This window comes from Scleropages formosus, chromosome 4, assembly GCF_900964775.1.
Source record: "Scleropages formosus chromosome 4, fSclFor1.1, whole genome shotgun sequence".
In the NCBI taxonomy this organism is placed as follows: Eukaryota; Metazoa; Chordata; class Actinopteri; order Osteoglossiformes; family Osteoglossidae; genus Scleropages; species Scleropages formosus.
Window position 1 is genome coordinate 4,567,849 of NC_041809.1, and position 9,773 is coordinate 4,577,621.

The window sequence follows — 9,773 nt, forward strand, 5'->3', positions numbered from 1 at the left end:
AGATCCATTCATTTATCTATGAATACATAACTGGTGTTTGCCTTTGGATGCATTTAATGCAACGTTACAGGATCACTGTTATTTACACCGCAGGGAGGTTTTGCCACAGCCAGTGACTCAGCTGATTCATCCCCACTGAACCACGTAGCTGCCCTTAGAGGCTCTTGGTTGGGGCTGGAGGTTCCACTTGTAGAGGTGCTCAGCTGTAGAAGTGCGCCATCTGCTGGTCGCTCTGATTAAACGGTCTAAACCGCTTGTCCAATACGGGGTCGCGGGGAGCCGGAGCCTAACCCGGCAACACAGGGCGTAAGGCTGGAGGGGGAGGGGACACACCTAGGACGGGACGCCACTCCATTGCAAGGCACCCCAAGCGGGACTCGAACCCCAGACCCACTGGAGAGTAGGACCCAGTCCAACCCACTACGCCACCGCACCCCCCCAAACCAATAGACTCGAGCAGATAATGGAAAAGTAAATGCACCTCTCTCCAGCGCTGCGAACAGGTGAACTGCGAGTGACTCTTTGGAGAAAAGGGCGTAGAAAATTGCTCCTGATACTGTCGTTAACTGCTGGGAGGGAATTCAGTGGGGTGAATGTCTACCTCTGAAGCACTCAGACCAGTAATGTTTCATGACAGTTTTCAATTTCAAAATAATGAACCCTATTGTTTGGTGCGCATTTAGTTGGCGGTATACGGTAATTTTGCGTATACGGCAATGTGCGCATGTCCGGCTAAACAAATATGTCTGCGCCCATACAGACAACGAGACGTGAAGCCATTTGTGGAATTCATTCATTTAATTCGATGACAGAAAACGTTATTAGAGTAACCAGATGTCACGCGAAGATACAGTTTAGCGGCGAGTGACTGTACTGTATATAATGTAATATGAGCGGTTTAATTCAGGAAGTTTATAGTATTTAGTCACATAACTTACAGTCCGCGAAGCCGAAGCCTCTTGACTTGTGTGAAGTTGTGTCAAGATTCCCTTTTCTTACCCTGAGTTATGATGCCCCTGGTTTGCGTGTCATTTTCAAAGACGAATGTCCGGCACACTGTGAATATGTTAGTCCATTTTAACGCGCATTTGCGAGGCCTTTTTTCTCACAGATGCTTCATTCGAACCCGCAACCGGCCACTGACAGCCATTGTTGGGAGCCAGTTTAAAGGTGCGCGTCCAGCGGGCTCTAAAATGGGGAGGTGCGTTCACACCACAGGGCCGCGGATGGCCGCCAGCGTGCTGTCCGCCGAGGAGCTCTTCGCAAAGGAGTCGCTGCAGCGGTATCTGCGCAGGGCGCTGGCCGAGTACAGCGAGTGCGCGCGCGCTGAGGCACGTGCCGGCGGCGAGCGCCGCGCGGACCACGGTGATGAGGAGCTCAGGAGGAGGAGGAGGGCCAGGGCCACACAGCTGAGACCCCTGGTGGAGCAGGTCCGGATCCTGGAGATCAAGCGCAAGGAGCTGGAAGACATCGAGGCCCTGGCCAAAGGTGGGTCATCAGAGGTCAAGTTGCGAAGAAGCAGCTCAAGAAGGTGCTGAGCTCAGCCACCTGGCTGGTGCTGCTGGGACAAGGAATGGGATTTTGATTGGCGATGACAACACTCGTGGTCAGCAGGTGGAGCAGTGCTTAGATCTCCAAGGCCCTTACAACTACAGACCCATTTGTACAGCTGGGTCATTTTTACTGGACCAATTTAGGGCAAGTACCTTGCTCAAGGGCACTATAGCTGGAGGTGGGAATCGAACCTGCAACCTTCAGGTCCAAAGGCAGTAATGCTAACCGCTACGCCGTCCCAAGGTAAAAGAATGTATTTAGCCTGAACTCATACAGTAAAAATTACCAGCTGCGTGCAAGGTTTGAAATTTTAAGCAACACACAGTCCAAACAATGGAATGGAATTGGTGATGGGAGAGGGTCCTTATCACGATGTGCTTTCGCTTTACCGCTGCGCATTCAGTTCGTCTTTGGTCTCCAGCACGCTTTACTGAGGCGCAGTTGCATTTCCCCAGATGACGATCCTGACATACGGCAGCTGGCAGCGGCCGAAAAGACGGCCTGCGAAGAGGCTACACGAGACCTGAGGAGAAACGTGAGAAACGGCCTTAATGTCCCATCGTTTAGCGTCGGTCTAAGTTTCTCCAGCTTTGATCTGGTTCCTAGCACCATCTCGGTGTCCCACTTTGAGTGACTGACCCCCTCTGGACTTGCAGATCCTGTGTCTTCTGGTCCCCGTGGAGATGGGCGATGACAGTGACCTGGTCCTGGAGGTGACGGCGGGGGTGGGAGGGCAGGAGGCGATGCTCTTCACTGCGGAGATGTTTGACATGTACCAGAGATTTGCTGCCTTCAAAGGCTGGGAGTTTGAGACGCTGGAGTACACACCGAGTGACATCGGTCAGTGTCACGCAGCAGCGCCACGTGTGACGTTCAAGAGTCGCTGTAAAGTTTAACAGAGTTGGTCCTTGTTTATGTGGTAGGTGGGCTACGCCATGCCTCTGCCACGGTCAGCGGACCGCAGAGTTACAAGACAATGAAGTTCGAGGGTGGGGTGCACCGAGTCCAGAGGGTCCCCAGAACGGAGAAGCAGGGCCGTATGCACACGAGCACGATGACCGTGGCCGTTCTGCCTCAGCCCACAGAGGTGAGCGTGTGTCCATCACCTGTCCTGGAAGCACAGGAAGTGAGATGCAGGATGCCAGTCCATCACAGGGCAATCATACGCACTCATTCACTCACACACACTCACACTAAGGGCAATTTAGATTCCTTAGTTAACCTGAAACACATCTTTGGACTGTGGGTGGAAACCAGAGCATTGCATTTACATTTATTCATTTAGCAGACGCTTTTCTCCAAAGTGATGTACATCTCAGAGAATAAAAGAAAAAAATGCTTAAGTTTTGGATGCAGACTCGTGATTCTTGAGCACAGCACCCCGGGGGAAAGCCACAGAAACGCAGGAAGGACATGCACACTCCATACAGACTGAGTCGGATTCTGACCCAAGTCCAAACGCATGGCCTAGGAAGTGCGAGGCAGCTTCTCATGGTTCCTGTGTGACCAAAACTTGCAGTGTTTAAATTCTACTGAAGGAACATAAGTCTCCAAGCACTACACTACCTGCCAGCTCTCCCAGATGTCTTTGTGTTTGTGTTTTTTCTTCATAAAGACTTTTTTTTTTTTATCTGCCAGAACAATGAAAATATACATGTCTGATATCCTGTTTTTTTCCCCCTCTTTCAAGATCACCCTAAATATCAGCGCAAAGGATTTGAAGATAGAAACGAAGAGGGCAAGTGGAGCGGGCGGACAGCACGTTAACACCACGGACAGCGCAGTGCGAATCGTGCACATCCCTACAGGTGACGAGAAAGAATCACACAGTTTGGCCCAGATGCGCCTGTCTGTGCATCTGCATGTTCTACTTTGGGTCCAGCATGCTCTGTAACTCCACACGATTGCTGTTGCGCATGCGGTGACTGGCTGTACTTATTAACAGAACGATGCCTATGAACTGTAATGTTGCCAGGAAGTAGTAATGACTGGTGTTCAACATCAGGGTAAAGAACAGGTGAGACTTGGGTGTCAGGCTGCATTGGAGATAAGGGACAGAACAGGGCTGGGAGGAATGCTGTCCCTTTCGAACCAAGGTGTGACCTTTTAGGCGTGGTGTCCGAGTGCCAGCAGGAGAGGTCTCAGCTGAAGAACAAGGAGAAGGCCATGAAACTGCTGCGTGCCAAACTCTACAGCCTGAAGCTGGAAGAGGAGTCCAGTAAGCGCAATCAGGCTCGCAAAATTCAGGTAATTTATTTAAATAACGAGCGCGTCCTCGGTGTTAGCTGTATCGTTTAATCTTTTTTTATAAAAAAAAAAAAAAAAAAAACACCAAACATATACAAGAACCATGTACAAAGCTGGCCAGAGAACAGGTCAAAAAGATTCAAGAGTTTAAGATTGAAGATTCAAGAGTTTATTGTCATGTGTACAGTAGATAGTTCGTTACACCATATAATAAAATTCTTACTCTGTGAATCCTCTCAGCAGCCTATGACATAAATTGTAAGGACATAAGGAAAGGGAAAAAAAACACAAGGCGTAAATCACAAATTTACAAAAATTACTATTAGTGCAAAATCACAAATTTACAAGAATTACTATTAGTGCAAAAATCAGAGAAACACTTTGGATCACATTAATTGCAATAAGGCCTTGGAAAGTAATGTGCAGAATTTAATTGTGGCCTTATTAATCTTTGCTGTTGAAAAATTCCAAAAGAGCAATATTCCTAAAGTTAACCAGCCAAATTGAAATGGTAAAGAAGTGTCCATACATAATGGTAAAATTCTCTCTTATTTTTTTGCATCTCTGAGTGCTGCTAACAGAGTGTGACTGATGGGTGGACAACACTAAATTTGCATCATCATTCCGTGGAAAAATAAGAGTCTCTATGAATATTTCTTTGTAACATCAGACAATAGAAGACCAGAATGAGTCTGTGACACTCCAGAAACATTGGAATTTAAATTCTGGCCTCTCCAGAGAGACACAGAGATCTTCCTTATTCTTCAGAGTTTGATTTCTTGTCGAGCGTAAAGATTACCAGCTTCGAGAAACATTTCAGCGAGACAATTATCTGTCATGCAAATTATGCAAAGAAATCACAGCAGGTCTGTACAGCTCTTAACCAGTTGTGAGAACTGGCAGAAATGATCTGCATGTGAGAACTGGGATCGTTTCTTAATCCCCAAAACACCATTCCTGGAAGTAACGTAGACAGCGGAACGCAGGAAATTTCAGTTAAATACCTCATGGGTGTGAAGATCTTGCATTTACGTGTATTCATTTAGCTGACGCTTGTCTCCAAAGCGACTTGCAGTGTTGAGGTTACAATTATTTACCCATTTATACAGCTGGGTAATTTTACTGGAGCAGTTTAGGGTCAGTACCTTGCTCAAGGGTATTGCGGTCAAAGACAGGGATTGAACCTGCGACCTTTGGGTCTAAAGGAAGTAGCTCTAACCACTACACTAGCAGCTGTCCTAGAGCTGAATGTAAAAGTGTGAAACATCTACGATGGACTGGTTTCCCAATGAGACCCTGCCTCACGCCCTCTTCTTCCAGGATAGATTCTGGACCACCACGTGACAGCGTTGTTCAACTGGTCTTCCATAACAAATGTAGGAGCGACAGAAATAATGCGTGAAACATCTGTGAACGGGGGGGAAAAAAAGGAGTGGGTGGATGGATTGTTGTAGCGAAATATCATAAGCAAAGTATTAAAAAAGGTTTTGTCATTGTTTTCTTCACTGATGTAGCCAGAAAAAGTATTGTCTACTGCTTATGCTGATTGGTTGATGGTTGAGCAGTGTCTGGATTTAAATGTGTGCGCGTGCGTGTTTACTTGTTTCGCTTTAGATTGGGACCAAAGGCAGATCAGAGAAAATCCGGACCTACAACTTCGCTCAGGACCGTGTGACAGACCACAGGATTGGGAAGACCGTCCACGACGTCAAGAGCTTCCTGCTCGGAGAGGAGCTCTTGGAGGAAATGAGCCAATTTCTGCTACAGTTCTCCGAACAGGAGGCTCTGTTGGACATTTTGGGAGAAGATGCAGACTGATGAGTGATGAGCTGTTACACAGGAAACCCACTTGATTGTGTTGAACCCTATGGACACACTCTGCGTGTGAGGATGCTGAAATATAGAGCTGATCGTTAGTGAGGCCTCTCTACACAAGCGTGCGCTTCTTTTCGCTCGCGCGCGCGGAGACTTTTAACAGGTCCCGCGCGACCCGCCCCGCCAGCACGCGCGCATTCTGCGCCCCTCTCGCGCTACTTCAGTTGAAACCCCAAAAGTCATCCATCTATTAAGCGTTCTTTCGCGTTTGAATGTTATCAGCTCTCCCGCTGTTTCATTGATTTATTGATTTGTTTATTTATTCACTTCTTTTTAAAATCGATTCCGTAAAGCCGAAGATTCCCTCAAAAAGGGAAAGTTTCGGGATCGTTACGTCAGAGCGCAACTCCAATTGGCTGCGTAAAAAGAGAACGCTCTGATTGGCTGACGAAAGTTGGACGCGAAATTCAAACCCTCAAGTTCTCTGGCGCTTTTTCTGCTAGTCTTTTAAATGGAGCCGTAGCGGGTCGACGTTCGGCTCATCAGATAGAAAATCTTTTTTTTTAAAGCTCCGCAGGGAAACGGAGCGCAACGAGACATACAAAACAAGGTATGTAATATATTATATGCAGTCTTTAGATTTCGTTGCGAAGTTATTTCCACGGTAAAAAAGCGCTATGCTTGCTGCTGCTGATTCAGGCCTTCCCAGCTCATCTATCGGTACATTTATCAGTAAATGAATATTATTGTTTTTTTTTTTTCCCAAACGTAGCAGGTCGGTAGGTACAAGTTAATGGAGACGTTCTTGGTGCAAACGCGATATTAATAGTTATAATAATTGAAAATGAAATGCAGGCCCAGGAACACAGGATGTTCAGCGCCGCACACTCGAACCCGCGCAAACTTCAGTGCCCTCACACTCCTGTTTTTACTCGCATGATTCAAGTCACGTAAAATGTTCAAACACGTCAGTTGTATCTTAATTTAAAAAATAAAACTGAATAAACTCGAGTGATGATGGGTCACTTAGTGGGGGGGAAAAATAATAGAAATGAGCCGCGCGGTGTGTGAGGTGTCTCGGTATCGCCGGTGAAGGTTTCGGTCAGTGAAAATGGGTAACTTATTGTGTGTGTTTGTGGGAATAAAAGCCGCAGTTTCAGTGAAACTCAGTAGAAGGTAGTTATTGTGTGTGTGTGTGTGTGTGTGTGTGTGTGTGTGTGTATATATATTAAAAATGTTTTGTGTGTGTATATCATGAGGCGCGCAGTGGAGGGAAAAGAAGCAGAAGGGCTCGTGACGTTGGCGCCACGCGCTCGTGCCCGGGTTCTGAAATCTTTTTTTTTTTTTTTTTTTTTTTTTTTTTCTTTGCTTTTTTAAAAAACAAATACTTTTTACCACACAGTTTAGGTTGAGTTCTCCTCTCAGATAAAAATCAAACCCCCCTCCATTCCAACTTCGTACGTATTTGCAAACATTTATGATTTAAAGAAGTATAAAATCCTACTTGACTGAAAGCAGGTCCTGTTACTTTGCTCTGAGTTTACATAATATGATAATAAAATATAGGTTAGTTTGTCTTAATTTTTTTCTTAGTTTTTTTGCAATCATGAAGTATAACGGGGTAAATCGCAAAACTTTGCATCCAATTCCAAGCATCGTTTTTCACTTATCTTGATTTACCATGGTATTTCAAATACATATGTAATGCATATAAATGTAGGTTATAGGTCTTCTAAAATGAAAATAGTTCTGGTGTGGGGTGTGCATTATTTTTTTTTTCTCTCTATTTGGTGCCTGGCTGTGAGGTTTCCTCTTCATTGCTTGAACCCCCCCCCCACTTTTTCCCTTCCAGGGGTAAAAATCTCTTGACCTTTTATTGAGCTTTTGCTCTGCTACTGCCAATATGAAATGCGAGAAAGAGCCCAAAGAGTTTGGCCAGAAGAGGAGCTCTCTTTGGAAGAGGGAGGATGGCCCCAAAGTGCAAAGTTCTCCCTGTGTCGAGGAGTGCCCTGCATCCTGTCAGAAGGAGAACGAGAGCACCTTCGTCTCGAACCTCCCATACAGTGGCGACTTGGACAGCAGCATCCTGGACGACAGCGGGTACCAGTCCCTTCACACCAGTCAGATCGAACCCGAGTGTGGCGCCGCTGAGCACTGCGGGAAATGGCAAGAGCGAAGCAGGTGTTCCTTGTTGGCCCCGGTGGTGGACGACTTGTCCTGCGAGGCTGACCACTCTCAAACCAAACTACCACAGCTGCACTTCCAGCTCGCCGTCTGCAAACGACTCTCTGAGAACCACAAGACAAACCGAAGGTTCTCCTGGAAGTCCATCGAAGGCCTGGCTGAGCGCTTCGGTCTTGAGAAGGTCATTGGTGGGAAGATGGGCCTTGAGTGCGTGGATGTCCTGCAGGAGCTGTGGCTGCGAGGCATGAAGCACATCCTGGCCATGATCCTCGGCCTTCTGGCAGACATGGATTTGATAAAGTGAGCACCTCTTCTTGGAAGTGGATTGCGCTCTCCATTGCTCTTCAGATGCTGCTTGAAGCGTCTTTCTGCGCTGCTGTTAATTACTGAATTTTTTCTAAAAAAAATTTTTTTTTCTTCCTATCTCAGCTGTTCAAAGGTGAGCAGATGTTGGCGGAAGATAATTTCCCAGGATGACCATGTGTCCCAGCGCTACAGGGCAGCTAAGCTGAAGCTTTGGGTAAGGAACATGGTAGCAGAGGTCATACCTGGTAGAACCTGCTTTCATGTGCAGCTTGAAGGAATCCAGTGGGGTTTCTCTGTCCTGATAGATATGTTAATGTGATGTAAATGAGCATTAGGGATACAATGAGGCCTCCTGTGGAGGTCTAGGGATGCGGGAGACTAGGAGGGTTGACAGCCAATGGTGTCTTTGCAGGAGTCCAGGCAAACGGTGCCCATGACGACGCGGGACTTTGCCGCCTGCAGGTCTGCGCTGTCTTGTGTCCAGGGTTTGTCATCCACTCCTGTCCAGAGGTGTTCTCGGAGGACCGTGTCCCAGAAAGCATGCAAGCAGAGCAAGAGCAGCAGCCGGCAAACTCGCTATACGGAGTTCCAAGAGGTAATGACTTGCTCCCTCGAGCACTGGGGTTCAGCGTAGATGAGATGGTTCGGTGTCTGTTGCGTCATCTAATGGCATGTATCCCACCCCAAACAGGCTGCCAGCACGCTGAAGCAGCACGAATCCCTGAAGGCCTGCAAGCGCTGTGGTTCCCCTGCCAAATGCAACCCAGAGGCCTTGAGAGCCACCTGCACACGGCAGAGTTGCGGGTTCGACTTCTGCACGCAGTGTCTACGCGAGTACCACGGCTCGTCTGCCTGCCTGCTTTGTTCCCCAGCTTCTGGCAGTTCCAGAGACGTTCTTGTTATCGGAAGCTCTCGTAGCAAGAGGAACGTCAGACGCCTTTAGATTCTCCCAAAGCAGCTTTTAAAAAATGACTTTTATTTCAAAAGAGCCAAGAATATTTAAGTATCAACTTTTGACCTTTGTCCGTTCACCTTCAGAACAAAGCATGGATTCCATCAGAACCAGATCCGGGTTCTTAAGCACAGGTGGCACCGCGCTGAGCCGTACGGTGTGACAATCACGCAGGATGCTGTCTGCTGGGAGGATAAATGAGAGCAGAATATAAATTTTTACTAGTTGAACTTTTTTATAAATGTTATATTTTCAAATGGAAACACATTGGGGCACATTGCCTCTGTCAATCATTGTTAAAAAAATGTAAATATTTAAATGTCTGTCGAATAAACCTTTTTTTTAAGGAATGTCCTGCTGCTACTTTTATTTTTCATGTATTTGTACTCGCTGTCTTTTTTGGGGGTGAACCTGAACCTAACCCTGCAGATGTTTTTCCCGAGTTGTCCTTTAGGTGGCAGATGTGGTTTTCCCGACTTGTCCTCAAGGTTTGCTGTGTAGCGTCTCAGTGCTTCTTGTTCCCTATTGATGGAGTGAGCTTTCGATTTAAAAAGTATCTGATCATTGTAGGGAACAATTTCCCCCTTTTTTATATAAAGTTGGAGAGGTTTAGCTGAGGTGTCATGAAACTTTTAAGCAAGTATATTTTTGTCCGTTGAAGCTCTGTTTTGTTTGAATTGCTTGATACAGCTATTCTTTCCAGTTTGAGTTTACA

At 46.6% G+C, this 9,773-nt stretch overlaps 2 protein-coding genes across 2 annotated transcripts; both read left to right on the top strand.

Annotated features, from left to right (window-relative positions):
• The first annotated feature begins 378 nt into the window (after positions 1 to 378).
• On the top strand, positions 379 to 5,748 carry mtrf1l (mitochondrial translational release factor 1-like). The gene is made up of 7 exons (XM_018739985.2): positions 379 to 1,488; positions 2,010 to 2,089; positions 2,211 to 2,394; positions 2,478 to 2,641; positions 3,245 to 3,362; positions 3,665 to 3,801; positions 5,416 to 5,748. Exons 1-7 carry the CDS (start codon positions 1,008 to 1,010, stop codon positions 5,617 to 5,619), a joined length of 1,368 nt encoding a protein of 455 aa, XP_018595501.1. The 5' UTR covers positions 379 to 1,007; the 3' UTR covers positions 5,620 to 5,748.
• Positions 5,749 to 6,076: 328 nt separating this feature from the next.
• fbxo5 (F-box protein 5) lies at positions 6,077 to 9,325 on the top strand. Its single transcript, XM_018739986.2, has 5 exons — positions 6,077 to 6,226; positions 7,469 to 8,100; positions 8,230 to 8,320; positions 8,519 to 8,701; positions 8,798 to 9,325. Exons 2-5 carry the CDS (start codon positions 7,520 to 7,522, stop codon positions 9,047 to 9,049), a joined length of 1,107 nt encoding a protein of 368 aa, XP_018595502.1. The 5' UTR covers positions 6,077 to 6,226; positions 7,469 to 7,519; the 3' UTR covers positions 9,050 to 9,325.
• Positions 9,326 to 9,773: the final 448 nt, after the last annotated feature.